General features: G+C 41.7%; 1 protein-coding gene across 3 annotated transcripts; it reads right to left on the bottom strand.

Annotated features, from left to right (window-relative positions):
* Positions 1 to 758: 758 nt before the first annotated feature.
* On the bottom strand, positions 759 to 13,507 carry zbtb8b (zinc finger and BTB domain containing 8B). 3 transcript variants are annotated; one of them, XM_060942714.1, is made up of 5 exons: positions 13,403 to 13,507; positions 11,232 to 11,462; positions 9,718 to 10,799; positions 9,447 to 9,616; positions 759 to 4,473 (listed from the first exon to the last, which is right to left on the bottom strand). In XM_060942714.1, exons 3-5 carry the CDS (start codon positions 10,763 to 10,765, stop codon positions 4,171 to 4,173), a joined length of 1,521 nt encoding a protein of 506 aa, XP_060798697.1. In that variant the 5' UTR covers positions 10,766 to 10,799; positions 11,232 to 11,462; positions 13,403 to 13,507; the 3' UTR covers positions 759 to 4,170. The 3 variants fall into 3 exon arrangements, with proteins under 3 accessions (XP_060798697.1, XP_060798696.1, XP_060798698.1); XM_060942713.1 differs by lacking the exon at positions 11,232 to 11,462; XM_060942715.1 differs by lacking the exon at positions 11,232 to 11,462 and having other exon boundaries at positions 9,447 to 9,604.
* Between the last annotated feature and the right edge of the window lie 3,094 nt (positions 13,508 to 16,601).

Raw genomic sequence — 16,601 nt, 5'->3', positions numbered from 1 at the left:
AAACGAGAAGCGTTATGTTTGGAGAAAGGAAAGCACTGCATTCCAGCATCAGAACCTTATCCCATCTGTGAAACATGGTGGTGGTAGTATCATGGTCTGGGCCTGTTTTGCTGCATCTGGGTCAGGATGGCTTGCCATCATTGATGGAACAATGAATTCTGAATTATACCAGCGAATTCTAAAGGAAAATGTCATGACATCTGTCCATCAAGTGAATCTCAAGAGAAGGTGGATCATGCAGCAAGACAGCAACCCTAAGCACACAAGTCGTTCTACCAAAGAATGGTTAAAGAGGGATAAAGTTAATGTTTTGGAATGGCCAAATCAAAGTCCTGACCTTAATCCAATGGAAATGTTGTGGAAGGACCTGAAGCGAGCAGTTCATGTGAGGAAACCCACCAATATCCCAGAGTTGAAGCTGTTCTGTACGGAGGAATGGGCTAAAATTCCTCCAAGCCGGTGTGCAGGACTGATCAACAGTTACCGCAAACGTTTAGTTGCAGTTATTGCTGCACAAGGGGGTCACACCAGATACTGAAAGCAAAGGTTCACATACTTTTGCCACTCACAGATGTGTAATATTGGATCATTTTCCTCAATAAATAAATGACCAAGTATAATATTTTTGTCTCATTTGTTTAACTGGGTTCTCTTTATCAACTTTTAGGACTTGTGTGAAAATCTGATGATGTTTTAAGTCATATTTATGCAGAAATATAGAAAATTCTAAAGGGTTCACAAACTTTCAAGCACCACTGTACATTGAATACAACCACCCTTAAAAATATACTGACAAATTGTACTTGTTGAAAGAATCTGATTGTTCACTTGTTGGGATGGCGTATGCCTGTCCCATATGCACATAGCATTAAGCTATTTGAATACATTAAAGCTTAGTGTTACAGGTCAGTTTTTAATGCATGTTATTTTATAATAAAGCTGCAACCTTTCATGTTCACAGGTGAACATACAGCAAAAGTTACATAAATACAAATTATTAAAAAATAATAATAATAATAATCCCTTTGGTCATACATCACTTCCCCACTATAACTGCAGTTCTCCTTTCAGTTACACTTGTGGGTTTTATGATTGAAGCAGTAACAATTCAGTTCCCAGGTCTACAGAAACTTTCAAAATGTCGTTAACGGCTGCTGCACAAAATTCTTAATGTACTGAAATGCTTTTAAAAGTATCATAATTTACATTGTAGAAACATTCAGAAGAGTAGGACTGCACAATTAATTATACTGTAATCAAGTAAGACTGACTGTGGTCTATGTGCTTTAACTGTTGGATAATCACACCACGGTCAAATCGTACAGTTGTCTTCTCAAACATGTCGAGTTCATTCAGCCACACACACACACAGAGCACTAGACAAAGTAGGGCAGGTCTGTGACAGCCAAGATACTACAGTGGCTTGTTCAAGTTGTATTTTTTTTTTTTAAATTATTACTATGAATATACATCTCATGTTGGTCTGAAGATTTAAAGCAACAGGAAAAAGCCTGTTTTCTGTTTATTTAAATGATAAAGTGCCAAACTTTCTACTTAAAATTGTCTAATTATGATAATTATAATTAAAATTAAACAATATTTTCATGATTGAGCCCTATAAGCTAAACAATTTAAATTAGAAATATAATGAATATTAGCCTTTCATGATTTAGTCCAAATATCACATTTCCATTTGTTGAGTTTGTTACACTCTATATGATGGGTTCTCAACATTTTACAGTCAAGGGTACTTTTTTTTTTTTAAAATCCTTCACGTTGTACAATAATGCTTTTACTGTTTGAGCCTTGTTTAAATTTCCGAACCTTCCACCCACAGAACCGATTTTTATTGCAACTGGTATTAGATTCCATTCAACATCATTTATAGGCACAATACCATTGACTACAGTGAGGTGTACACCCTCTAGCTATGCTTTAAGGACCCCCGGGGGCCCGCCCGGACCCAATTTTAAGAACCATGACTGTATATGAAATGACTTATGATGTACAGTGGTATGCAAAAGTTTGGGCACTCCTGGTCAAAATTGCTGTTACTATGAACAGTTAAGCAAGTTGAAGATGAAATGATCTCCAAAAGGCATAAAGTTAAAGATGACTCATTCCCTTTATATTTTAAGCAAAAACTATTTTTTATTTTCATCTTTTACATTTTCAAAATGACAAAAAAAGGAAAAGGGCCCGAAGCAAAAGTTTGGGCACCTGGCATGGTTAGTACTTAGTAGCACCCCCTTTGGCAAGTATCACAGCTTGTAAACACTTTTTGTAGCCAGCTAATAATCTTTCAGTTCTTACCTGGGGGATTTTCACACATCCGTGCTTGCAAAAGGCTTCCAGTTCTACAAGTTTCTTGGGCTGTCTTGCACGCACTGCTCTTTTGAGATCTATCCACAGATTTTCAATGATGTTTAGGTCAGGGGACTGTGAGGGCCAGGGCAAAACCTTCAGCTTGTGCCTCTTGAGGTATTCCATTGTAGATTTTGAGGTGTGTTGTGGATCATCGTCTTATTGTAGGACCCGTCCTCTTTTTAACTTCAACTTTTTTACAGATGGTGTGATGTTTGCTTCCAGAATTTGCTGGTATTTATTCGAACCCATGCTTCCCTCGACCAGTGAAATGTGCCCTGTGCCACTGGCTGCAACACAACCCCAAAGCATGATCAATCCACACCCATGCTTCAGAGTTGGAGAGGTGTTCTTTTCCTGGAATTTGGCACCCTTTTTTCTCCAAACATACCTTTGCACATTGTGGCCAAAAAGTTCTATTTTGATTTCATCAGTCCACAGGACTTGTTTCCAAAATGCATCAGGCTTATTTAGATCTTCATTTGCAAACTTCAGACGCTGAATTTTGTGGCTAGGATGCAGGAAGGGTTTTCTTCTGATGATTCTTCCATGAAGGTCATATTTGTTCAGGTGTCGCTGCATAGTAGAACAGTGCACCAGCACTCCAGGGTCTGCTAACTCTTTCTGAAGGTCTTTTGCAGTCAAACAGGGGTTTTTATTTGCCTTTCTAGCAATCCAACAAGCAGTTCTTCCAGACCTCACCTTGATCTCCACTGTTTCTGTTAACTACCATTTCTTAATAACATTACAATCTGAGGAAACGGCTACCTGAAAACACTTTGCTATGTTCTTGTAGCCTCCTCCTGCTTTGTGGGCATCAATTATTTTATTATTCAGAATGCGAGGGAGTTGCTTAGAGGAGCCCATGGCTGTTGATTTTAGGGACAAGTTTGAGGAGTCGGAAAATTTATGCAGCTTTGAAATCTACATCATCTGACCTTTCCTAACGAAGAATTTGAACAAGCCACAGCTCAATAAGCTAATTAAGGTCAGGAACCTTGGTAAAAGTTACCTGAGAACTCAAATGTATTGGGGTGCCCAAACTTATGCATGGTGTTCCTTTTCTTTTTTCACTCTCCAATTGCACAAAACAAAAATAATACACAAATCTTGCTGAAAAGAAATGTCTCGTCTTTACCTTTATGCCTTTTGGTGATCAGTTCATCTTCTGCTCACTTAACCATTCACAGTAACAGACATTTTCAGTAAGGGTGCCCAAACTTTTGCATGCCACTGTATATTTATAGACAGACAGCATTTCAGTCGAGAAGAGAAACCACATGTACGTAAAAATAGCTGTAGCACTGTAATAACTTGTCTACTGTTATATTCTTCGGATTGATGTGTGTGGTAATTCTTTTACGCCCGATTTTCCATCCTGACACTCACTAAATCTGTCCGGCTTTAAGATGACTTATTGGCATTATCAAAACCCAAATACTGATTGATGTATGTTTTAAAGCAAAGTTATCACTGCGTAATAACTAAATTGTATTAACCTCTTTTTTTTAAATGAAATTCTATCGATTGATTCCACCAGAGTTGTGGAAATTTGGTTCGAAAAGACTACATACCCGTAAACATTGTTACAGTTCAGTACTTACATTAAAAGTACTTGTACTAATTAGCATCAGGCCAAACAAGACTATTTTTCCCAGGATCTGCCTGTACATTTACTCTCCAGCTTGCTGTAGTGTACATGAGCAGGATCTGTCTTTCCAAGCCTTGACTGGTTGGTCTGTTTACTAAACTTTCAGTAAGGTGAATATGGAAGAAGCCATCAGGAACACCAGTATGCCTCAGTACCTACAGGATACCTCCCCCTTCTGCAAGCTGCCTCTGGAGATCCTTCTTATCATCCACTTCCCCAGCGCCAGCACTAGGCTCCTCATCCCCGTCCACCATGAAGATGGGCCAATCAGAATCCGTCGTGCCCTGTTCCACACTCACAGACTGGCTGCTCAAGTTCATGGAAGGAGAGTCCTCGTTAGTTGTAGTGACGCAAGTACAATTATCACAAAGTCCAAAGCGCTTCAGACCCTGAGACACAGCTCCAGAGAAGACGCGCCTACAGCCTTTACACACGATGGGCCAGGTCGCACGATGGACCTGTTAGAACAAGGGCACACGGACACAAGATTAGTAGGCAGGACTGTCCTCACCCAGGACTAGCAGATTTTATATCAGTATAATTAGTTGTTTGTTTGTTTATCCTGACAGACATGTTAGATTAACAACTGGGGGGGGACCCACAGCACACTACTCAATTTTTCACAAAAAAAGTTTTCATTGAGCATGTTTTTAAAGATGTACAGTTAGCTAGTAATACAATTTCACTGCAGAGTGTGTGCGTGCGTGACCCCCTCCCCTCATCAGCTTGCTTTTCCTAGTTGAGTTCACAGTGGCAACAGGCTGAGAAATTCCCCCCAGACTTTTCTATCCCCAGTTCCTCTGGGTGGACCCTCAGACATTCCCAAGCCAACTGAAATATAATCAAGTTTTCCAGTGAATCCTGGGTAGCTGTGTAGTCCACAGCTATGGACTACAGCAGTGATTCTCAAACTGTGGTACGCGTACCACTAGTGGTACGCCAAAGAATCACTTAATTAAATATAAATAAAATTAAAAAAATAAAACAAAACGTGAAATACTATCCATAATATCCGAATGGATGAAAAATCTTATCAACCGATGACAAGAAAATGAAAGGAGATACAAATTAAGTTAATAATTTTAAAAAGTTTGCAAGTGCTTCTGGGTAGCCATACGTAGCGTACGTACGCATTCCCGCCGGTTCCGCTGACAGACAGTTATCCGCCATTGGTAGACTAGGCTGTGATGGGAAAAGGTGGAGGTGGCTTTGCTAATTATGACGAGTACGACAAAATTACTGTCGTGGCTTAAATCCGCGAATGGGAGCGTGGATCAGGAGAGAGGGAGAACTGAAGAGGACGTGTGTGAGCCGAGCGCAGATGCTAACGACAGTGGCAAAACCAGCCCCAGAACTGCTAGCAAACGGCAGAAACCAGTGAGGAGGAAGTATGACGAAAAATACATAAAACTGGGATTCATTTGGAGCGGGACAGAGGAGCTGCCCAGGCCGCAGTGTGTTGTATGCGGGGACGTTCTGAGCAATGAGTCCATGAAACCATCGCATCTCAAACGGCATCTTACAACCAAACACACAGCACTAAAGGACAAACCAATGGATTTTTTTTTATGAAAACGTGATGAACTGAAGCAGTCCAAGTCCACCATTCTGTCCTATGGTACACCCGTAGCCAAAGCACAGGAAGCTTCATATCGCGCCAGCCTCCTGATCGCCAGAGCCGGTAAGCTGCACACAATCGGGGAACTGCTGTGTTTGCCATTAGCCAAAGAGATGACATGTATCATGTGTGGAGAGAAAGCTGCCAGAGAGTTAAACTTGGTGCCGCTTTCAAATGACACCGTGTCAAGGAGAATAAACGACATGGCTGACGATGTTAAAAAGACACTGATTGAGTGCATTAAGAACAGTAGATATTTTACCATACAGCTTGATGAGACTACAGATGTTGCAGATTTGGCCAATTTATTTGATTCATTATTTAAGTACAGTGTTTTATTTTCCTATATTTAAACACAGTGTTACTGTTCAAAGTACTGTATGTAATGTTACAGTGGCCAACAATATTAAATATACTTGTTAAATAAAACCTCCGCCTTGTTTTTAATGAATACTTAGGCCTACTACGCTACTGTATTTTAATGTTGGTCATTATGGTGGTACTTGGAGAGCCAAGTATTTTCTGAGGTGGTACTTGGTGAAAAAAAGTTTGAGAACCACTGGACTACAGGGTTCTAACTAGACCTTTTCAGCGAATCGGGGTGATACGCAACGTTTCCTTGCAGCTACGTCCACAATATCGCCGACACGCCTGTAAAAGTTGCCGCTACGCTAATAAAAAGACTTGTCAATCTTGAAAATGCGGCCTTTGTTTAAATTTCTCGTTATCCCTACACCGCGGCAACAGCGTGCCGCCATGCGAATGTTCTAGGGTATATTCAGACATACTCCACTCCCTGTCCACGCAAGCGCCCAGTGTGAAGCTGCCCGAGTAGTTCTGTGTGGAGACTGTCACTGATCATGCTAGTCCGGTTTACCTCCTTCCTTATGCTGTGTTCGTGGTAAAGTGCCATCCGTGTTAAGAGGCGCTTACGCACCATGCACGTAATACGTGCCGGTCCCTGAGTTAGACCAGGATAGTCATGTATTGTTACTGAATGTTCACAAAGCTGACACTTGGTGAGCATCAACTGGTTGTTTTATTCTCATTCCATATACACCAGTATAGCTGAATATTAATTATAATAAGTCTTCAATAGGGTGCATCAGTTGCCCCCTAAAAATGAAAAGTTCCTCCGATCATGATGCATTTTTGTTTTTATGTTCCTTTTGGTAAGAAAACACACTGGGTGAAATATTTTGACAAAATTCAAAAGTTTAATGGTGGCACCAGGAGCTCAAAGTTATGGAAAAAGCTGCTATTTTATGACTTTTATGACAAAATTTCGATCACTTTTCATAAAACATTGTGGCACCTTATAGAGTATACCAAACATCTTAGATACACATTTTTAGTACATATTCTAAACAGGCTTTCGTCTAAACGGGGGAACAGGGGCGCTGCGCCCTCTTACTCTCGGCGTGCGCCCCCTTACTGACTCTGTGAAAACATCCCAGCAACACTACGTGACAATGTGTCTGATCATCAAATACGTTATAATTGCTCCAAAAATATTCCAATCATAGTAGATACACCACCAGACGGTGCAAAAACAATCCGAATTGGCGTTTTCCAGACTGAGGCGCCATGTTGTTTAGTTGTTTACTTGTCGTGGCTGCTCTCGCGAGATTTAACATGGGTTACATACAAGGTCAGCTGACTTGTAGAGCGAGATTTCTCGAGACCGAATGACCTTTCACCCACCGGCGCGGGAGCTTTTGACAGAAGTAGTTCGCGAGTTGTTTTTGTTGACACTTGGGCATTTAAAGATGTCGTCCCGCGGCACGAAGCGGAAGAAAGCCAAAGACTGTCCGGGGCAGAAGAAGATTACTTCTTTCTTTTTCAATGTTGACAGACAATTTGTTACAATTTCCCTCTCAGATAGCCTCAGAATGTCCCATTGGAGCATTTTTCAAAGGCTTTGCATGGCGGGGGGGGACAACCGGCACCATCTCCCCCCCCCCGCTTCGCTCCCTCGCCATGGTGAGCGCCCTCATACTAAATTTTTCTAGAAAAAACCCTGCTAAATATATTATCAAGCACAGTTTGAGTTTTAGCTGTTCATTGAATCATTGTTCAACTACTTTTAAACAATACAAATGTATTATGAATCACATTAATGCTTCTCAATCCCTTGCAAAGGTTCTTAACATGATCTCTAGCTCACAAGAAATCAATAAATGGAGTCCAACATTGTGATTCAAACCTTACGCGAAAACATAAAATAAGCGTTTTTTGGCAAAAAATGAACCTCATGATGCCACCATTAGACTTTTGAATATGGTCAAAAAAAATTTACAGGATGTCTTTATTGGTGAAAAGGAACACCCAAACAAAAATGCATCAGATTTTATGAAAGTGAGGGCAACTGATGCACCCTAGTCTTCAATCACAGCAACTTTTGGCAAAAAAAACCCCACTCATTAATATTGCTACAAAAAAAAAGGGAGAGTGACTGTCAGGGAGTGCCAGGAAATGAATCTCTGAGCACGGAAAACCCATGAGCTTTCAGGGGCCTAAGGTGGCCCATGAACCCCTGGCCATTATGACTGCTGCGACTACTCTGATATTTTGGTCTCGTCAGAACCCTAGGACTCCATCACATGCCTGCTGCCTGACGGGCACAGCACCTGACCCCCCTCCTTCATTTTTATTAATAGTGAGTCCACTAGATGGCTCCATGTCACCAATTTGAGCTGAACCTTAGACTACGTTCAGACTGCACCCTGAAACGACCCATATCCGATTTTTTTGCCCATATGCGACCTGTATCCGATTTGTTATTGACAATCTGAACGACACAGATCCGATTTTTTTCCACATGCGACCCAGGCCACTTGGATATGTGGTCCTAATTCCGATGCATATCCGTTATCTTCACATGCGACTGCAGTCTGACCAGACAGGTCGCATTCATGCGACCTACACGTCATCAACAAGAGACAAACGTCACTATTCTGCGTTGGCTAATCCCGCCTCTTTGGTGGAAAACAACAACAATGGCGGACGACAAATCATTATCAGAGAAGCGCAGCACGTCAACATCCCACCACTCCTGGCTGCGACTCCGCATCCATACCCTCCTTTCAACGGAGGTTGCTGCCGCGGCCCCACACAGCGCCTGGACCAAAGCCCTTGCCCTCCTGCTTCTCAATCGCCTCCACAATACCAGGTTATTGTGTGAGTTCCGCCGCCGCCACAAAAACCACATCGCCAGGTCTCGCCTCATCTCCATGCTTTACTTGCAAACTTGAAGAGTGCGCTTTTTTTTTGTTTACGTATTACGTAGATGTGCTTATTACGTGTCAATTTGCGCATGCGGGACACTTTTGGGTCGTTTTCCGTTCATATTGGAGATCGCATACAAGTCTCATATAATTGGTAATGTGAACGGCCTAACAAAAAAAATCGGATTTCACAACAAATCGGATATGGGTCGTTTCAGGTTGCAATCTGAACGTAGTGTTACTGGGTGACTTGGGAGGCCTGGTCACCAAATGCCCGTCTGTAGGCTCCATCCTAACCTCAATCCTGGCTTGGGTATTTTGTTGAATCTCAGGACTGTATCGCGAGGGGTTTACCCTACACTGCTCTTAGATCCATTCACCAAGTGTGACCCTTCTGGGAGCATTAAATCCCTGGTGGTATAGACCTGAGGTACACGACATACACAAGCCCCTCAAATATTCTATGGGATATTTTAGGCACTGCATGACTAGAAATGCTTTCAGACTGCAGGAAACCTGCTCATCAGATATGCCAGGAAAACTCTGAGCTGCCTGTCTGGATATAGCTTAACAAAGCTTGACTTACGGTGACGGCGTGTGTGCGTAGATGCTCCTGTCGAGTGAACCGCTTTCCGCAGATCTCACACGGGTACGGCCTCTCCCCTGTGTGACAGCGGATGTGCCTCTTCAGGATGCCCTTCTGTTTGGTTGTGTACGGGCAGAATGGACACTTATGCAGCCTCCCTGAGTAGAAAACTGTCATTGGATAATTAAGCCTTTGTGTTAAACAAGTTTATTTAAAAAAAAAAAGCAACCACAAACGAAAGAAACAAGAAAAACAAAAGCCAGCTTCTCACCTGCATCCTCCACATACCAGTCACTTTGAATCTCCATACTGCAGGAGCCTCCATGACCTAGTCCTTCATCTACACGAGCCATATTGCTGTTTCCTAAACTGTGGCTAAAATGAGGCACGAGCTCATCGCGGTGAGTGTTGGCTCCTCCACGTAGCAGCACGTCGACATACTGTTTCATCTGATAGTTGGGGTACGGAGGCAGGATCGTTGGCTCACTGCTCGGTGCAGGACTTGAGCTGAGAGTTCTGTCTTCACCACTGTTTGGGTTTTCATACAGGTCCATGTCCTTAGCTTCAAGTGAACAATCGCCTTCCTCATCAGGGTCAAATTTGATCTTGGTGTGTACCGGCACAACAAGCATCCCTGAAGACGATGGGTTGACTGCGTCTTGTGCCGGGTTGCTCTTAGCAGCAGCGCTGATGGGGGGCTGGCTAGAGAACCCTCCTTGTGAGTTCTCACTCTCGGAGTCTTTGCTACTGGTAGCAGCTGGAGTGGACGGAATATCAGAGGATGCCTCAACGGAATTGAGCGTCTCCATACTCTGTGGCGTTCCCCTGTCCGTTTGGGAAGTGGACGCTGCAGGAACACTGGAGACTGAAGCTGGCGTACGACTGTCAGCAGGCCCTTCTCTCTCTCTGCCCGTTTCTTTCTGGCCCTCCTTCTCCCTGTTACAGATCTCCAACGATGATTTGATGTAACCTTTGCAAAAGTTCACTACGTCCGTCATCTGTAAGTAGCTGGCAGCGGACATGATCTCAATCACATTATCGGTGCGCAGGTCGAGACGACCGGAATACAGAAAGTCCAGAATGAGCGAAAAAGCATCTGCTGTGACAATGTCCAGGGAAGCTGTACTATGCCTGTGGACACTATCCTGCAAGTAATGCACCAGCAGAGCCCGGAAATAGCCGCTGCTTGCAAACAGAATGTTTCTGTGCGCCTTGAACACCCGGCCCTCAACGATGACGCTGCAGTCACAGAAGAAGTCCCTCTTACGTTGTTCGTTCAGCTCACATAAAAGCTTCGACTGATAAGAGGGAACCTCCATCTTGTCCCTGTACACACAGGCTGGAGCTGCGTTTCTGTGCCAAACAGAGGGAAAGAAAAGTGAAAAACCATGATGCATGGAAATTCAGGCACAAGCATCGTCAAGAGAGAAACAAGAACCAAGAAGACTTGGAAAAGAGGAAAAAAGACAAGGCAATAAGTGTTCTAGATGAGGTAGCGTCATGCGATCCAACATGAAGCAGGTTTACTGACAACACCCCAAAATTACAGAATCAGTACACGGAGTTGATTACATATACAGTACACTACAGCTCTCACTGACCATTTTATCAGGTGTACCTACCATACAGGTGCACTTTATAGACTGTTCATTACCAAGAAAAAGATCCTTGCATGAACTTTCCCGAAACAAGTTAAAATGCCATTAAATAGTCTGCCATGGCCTACTTCCACGAGCATTTTTTTTTATTGAAACATCAAATAAGCAATATGAGTTTACAACACACCACTAATGATTTACAATCCCACTATTGGGTGTCATTCAGTAGAGGATCAGTTCCCTTTTGAGTTTGGTTCCTCTACAAGTTTTGTCCTCATGTTGCCTCAGGGAGTTTTTCCATTGCCACTGTTGTCTCTGGATAAATCTACATCTGGATTTCTGTCATAAAAGCAGGTCAGTGGTAGTCCTACGGCGGTCCCATTCCACTGAGGAAGAGAAGCAGGACAAACTTGTGCACCTACACGACAGGGAAAGAACAGTGGTTACTGTCTATCATCCCTTTTCCACCAAGGCAGTTTGAGGGGCGGTTTGGAGCCAGTGCCTAATCTCGAACCAGTTCTTAGCATATTGGCAGCCAAAGAACCAGCTTTTGACCAGGAAAACTGGTTCAGGAGTGGCACACACACTTTGCTAGTCTAGAACTACTAATGTTAGGGGGACGGGGTGGGGGTGGGAGGATTATTGTTCAAATTCAAATTTTATTTGTCACATACACAATCGTACATAGTACGACATGCAATGAAATACTCGTGACTGCCATTAAAAAAAAAAACAACAACTAGCGTTAGTTTGCCTAATCCAGTAGTCTGCCGTTGTCGTATCTGGCATTAGTGCTCCTGGGGATGTGGAAACATATACTGAGACACAATGACATTGATCTACACTGTCAGAAATAGAGGTACAGTAGGAGTCAATTTCTGTCCCCCAAGGTACAATCTACACTAATGTACCACCTAGGGCTCATTATTGGACCTCAGGGTAACTAGGTGTACCTTTTTGGGCCAAATATGTACATATATGGTCCCAAGCAGTATATAAAGGGTACAAATAAGTACCTTAGAGGGTACTGTCCCAGTGACAAGCCATTGTACCCCAAAGGTACAATAATGTACTTTATTTTCTGAGAGCGTATGGCGGCTCTCTACCTTTTAGAAAACCAAACCCATTCTTAAAAGATTCGCAAGCTGAACCAACTCTGAACTAGCACCCGGTTTGCGCTGGTGTAAAGGGGATGAGTGTAGTTTCACATATTATTCACGGTAGATAATGCAAATAGCCCTCTGTATTTAATCCTTTGTTTGTCTAATTTTTATTTCAGTTTTATTTGTTATCCGTTTGACATTTTCTTGCTACTCTAACACGTGAATTTCCCCGATGTGGGATGAATAAAGTGAATCTAATCTAATCTCCCTGTTCCATGGGGATTTCTGAAGACTCTACACTGCCCCAGGTATGTATGAATGAATGAGTGTGTGTGTTAGTGCCCTGTGATGAACTGGCATTCCATGCAGGGTGTATTCCCACCTCACGCCCAGTTTTCCTGGGACCGACTCTGGATTCACCAAAACCCTGACTAGGAAGACGTGCTAACTGAAGATGAATGAACATAAAGTGGTTCTTAATAATTTGGAAAATGGGTGTATATTAATGGGTTTAATTTACACACACAAGCTAAAGCTATCTAAGAAAAGACAGTGGCAATCCAGGAAGTGCAAATGTGGCAGTGTGAACAGAATATAAATTTAAATGTGACGAATGACAATATAAACAGAATGAACAATGTAAACGGGAACAGCAGTCTGACAGTATAGTAATTATCAGTATAAATATATATGGCAGTATGAGCAGAATCTTCAGTGCAAGTATAAATATGGCAGATATGACAGTATAAACAGTGTAGCAGTGAAATCTATCAAAGATTAAAGATGTATAAAGTGTAAACAGTTTTTATATAGTGCAATTAACTATTTAAAAAAAATGGCAGTATCTTGTTGTCCCAGGCACAGTATTCAATATTTGATTGATTTCTGATTCTTTATTAGGAGGAATGTGGGCAATGCACGTATTTCTCACCCAGCTTCACTATGAATTTCTGCTCATTTCTCATTAATATCATATACACAAGACCCTCTTATCTTTAGACGGCATTAGGCTTCCTTCCAGTTACTCTAAAGTACATAGTCATTCATAATAATAATAATAATAATTCGTAAGAACATGCTACATAGCTTAGTAGCTATATAGCAGTTCCTCTGCTAATTCACACCTTTCCTTTTAAACAAGGAGCAGACGCTGTGTATGCTAGCACGCTAGCTAACAAGACGTGTATTTTATTGTTTCCGCTAACAAACAAATTAAATTGGGTGACCTGAAACAAATAATTTATAAATTCCTTACCTCCGTAAACCAAAGTCAGTATAATTCCAGCGGGTTGGCTATTTATTCCCAAAAAGTTCCGATACTGTTTTCATTGCTAAGACCAAGTCACTTCCGGTATCTAAGGAGCTGCACTGGAGAAATGACGACATACTCGTAGACCAATGAAAAGGCGGAATGTTGTTTGGGGCGGAGTCAGAGATTGTGCAGGTTTCTCAAAAGTGCAATTTGTGTTTCTGCCAAAGATAAACCATTAATGTTGATGTAAAATATGACATATCAGACCTATCTCTCTTAAAATGATAAAATGAAGAAAGAGACATTATATCAGTTGCAATCAGAAATATTCAAACCCCCAAAGATTTTAAAGTGCCATTCCACCATTGGATGTATTCTTTGGCATAAAATACAATATATTTTGACAACATATATAAATGGTATCACTAGATAGAGAAATCTTTTAGCTTCAAAATGATATATCAAACATAATTTTTTGACAACTACAAGTATATTAATTTTGCGACCAAAGTCACCTACCCTTTTAATTTCCACGCGTGATGTCATCGGCAGGTTCCCCTTCTTGTGTACCACGTGACGTGTGACGTGGCACATATTATCAGCAATGGCGGATAGAACGCGATAAAAATAATACCAATAAATCTAGCTAATACCAATAAATCTAGCTAACTGAAAGATTAACTCAAAATTTTTCGCAATTTTTTTGGCCCCCATATACGAGGAGAAATGACTCTCTCACTTTGGGGGTTTCCTGGTCTAAAAATAGACCGACACGTGGTACACAAGAAGGGGAACCTGCCGATGACATCACGTTTCACTACCGCGCGGAAATTAAAAGGGTAGGTGACTTTGGTCGCAAAATTAATATACTTGTCGTTGTCAAAAAATTATGTTTGATATATCGTTTTGAAGCTAAAAGATTTCTCTGTCTAGTCATGTTGTCATAAAATATATTGTATTTTATGCCAAAGAATACATCCAATGGTGGAATGGCACTTTAAGGATTTATCAAAGTTTTTTCAAAGAGCAAGATTCTGCTTTGGATGACTTCTTTATGAGTTGAGTGATGCATAAAATCAACACAGAAAATGCATGATGTGTGTAACAGTACATTTTTACAACAGTATATGTGTGTAACAGTACATTTTGTTTAGATAACCATGTCACAATATGTGTGTAACAGTACATTTTGTTTAGATAACCATGTCACAATTACTCAACCCCTATATAATATTGTTGTTTTTAAAGCTTTCTGACAATTTTTATAGCCTAAAGTGGAGTTGAAACATAATTAAGCCTTTGGGAACTCTATAATGATCCTTCATTTGCTTAAGCTGTGATGCATATATAAACCCCACCCATGATTCAAGGTCAGTTGTAATCATGGGAAAGGCAAAGAAGCTTCCACAAAAGCTGAGAGAGGAGATTATTTCATCACACCTAAAGGGCCTTGGGTATAAGAAGATTAAAAAAAAAAATTAACATGCCAAGACACACCACTGGGAGCATTATAAGGAAGTTTAAAACTTATGGAATAGCTCCAAACCTGCCTGGCTGTAGAAGAAAGCCCAAAATTTCATCAAGGGCCCTGAGCCACTTAGTCAGGACAACTAAGAAAAACCCTGGCAATCTTGATCGTGTACTCGGCATCATGGATTCCCAAAAATACCAGGCCATTTTAAAGAGGAACGTGATGCCTTCTGTTGACAAATTAAACCTTGGTGATCAATGGACTTTCCAGCAAGACAATGATCCCAAGCACACCTCCAAGTCAACCAAAGCTTGGTTGAGAAAAAGATCCTGGAACGTCCTGGAGTGGCCTTCTCAGTCACCAGATTTAAATCCGATTGAAAATCTTTGGTGAGATTTAAAGAAGGCAGTTGCAGCATGGAAGCCATCAAACATCACTGAGCTGGAGGCTTTTGCACGTGAAGAATGGGTAAAGATTCTAGTCGAGAGGTGTAAGAAGCTTGTCAGCAGTTACCGAAAACGTTTGTTAGAAGTTATAAAAGCTAAAGGATGCTCCACAAAGTACTGAAGCTGGGGGTTGAATAATGGTGCACATGCACATGTTAAAAGATTTACATTAACTTCAAAGTTAAGTCAACTTCTGTTGTCAAAATAACTCAAATATGTATCAATAAATTTTTTTTTTGTTGTTTCAATGAGGTTTTTTTTTTTCATTTATTGTCATTATCTTTCATCCACATCAATATAATGTCTTTTGAGGTGAGGGGGTTGAACATTTCTGATTGCAACTGTGTATATGGCGGCACAGTGGTGTAGTGGTTAGCGCTGTTGCCTCACAGCAAGAAGGTCTGGGTTCGAGCCCCGTGGCCGGTGAGGGCCTTTCTGTGTGGAGTTTGCATGTTCTCCCCGTGTCCGCGTGGGTTTCCTCCGGGTGCTCCGGTTTCCCCCACAGTCCAAAGACATGCAGGTTAGGTTAACTGGTGACTCTAAATTGACCGTAGGTGTGAATGGTTGTCTGAGTCTATGTGTCAGCCCTGTGATGACCTGGCGACTTGTCCAGGGTGTACCCCGCCTTTCACCCGTAGTCAGCTGGGATAGGCTCCAGCTTGCCTGCGACCCTGTACTGTAGAACAGGATAAAGCGGCTACAGATAATGAGATGATATATGTCGTGTGTGTGTGTATATTAAATCTTCACTTTAATAGGAGCATCTGTACACCTGCTCATTTATACAGGTATCTAAGCAACCAATAATGTGGCAGCAGCACAATGCATAATTGATGCAGGTACAGGTTTCCGTGTGATCTCTGTGACTTTAATCATGGCATGGTTGTTGGCACCAGAAGTCTGCTTTGAGTTTTTCAGAAACTGATTATCTCCTGGGAATTTCACACAAAACAGTCTCTAGAGTTTACACAGAGTGGTGTGAAAAACAAAAAACACTGAGTGAGTGACAGTTTTGTGGGTGGAAACGTCTTGTTGCTAAGAGAGGTCAGAGGAAAATGGCCAGATTGATTCAAGCTGTCACTCAGCGGTGGTGAGCAGAAAAGCATCTCAGCATGGATAAAAGATCAACCTTTGAGGTTGATGAACTATAACAGCAGAAGGCCAATTTGGGTTCCACTACTGTCAGTGATTTTTTTTTTTCTTCTAATCTTCAACTGTCCATTTTTGATGAGCTTGTGCCCATTATATCCTGAGTTGATGAAATAAGCAAAGCAGTCCTTTTGGT

Source organism: Neoarius graeffei, chromosome 16 (assembly GCF_027579695.1).
Source record: "Neoarius graeffei isolate fNeoGra1 chromosome 16, fNeoGra1.pri, whole genome shotgun sequence".
Lineage (NCBI taxonomy): Eukaryota > Metazoa > Chordata > Actinopteri > Siluriformes > Ariidae > Neoarius > Neoarius graeffei.
This window is presented reverse-complemented; position numbering and strand designations above follow the sequence as displayed.

What these genes read in the sequence shown, in the direction of transcription:
- zbtb8b (XM_060942714.1), bottom strand. Translation starts at nt 10,765, where the DNA reads ATGGAGGTTCCCTCTTATCAGTCGAAGCTTTTATGTGAGCTGAACGAA. An exon ending in CTGGTATGTGGAGGATGCAG is followed by an intron (nt 9,617 to 9,717) that starts GTGAGAAGCTGG and finishes ATCCAATGACAG; the next exon opens with TTTTCTACTCAGGGAGGCTG. An exon ending in TACGCACACACGCCGTCACC is followed by an intron (nt 4,474 to 9,446) that starts GTAAGTCAAGCT and finishes TTGTTCTAACAG; the next exon opens with GTCCATCGTGCGACCTGGCC.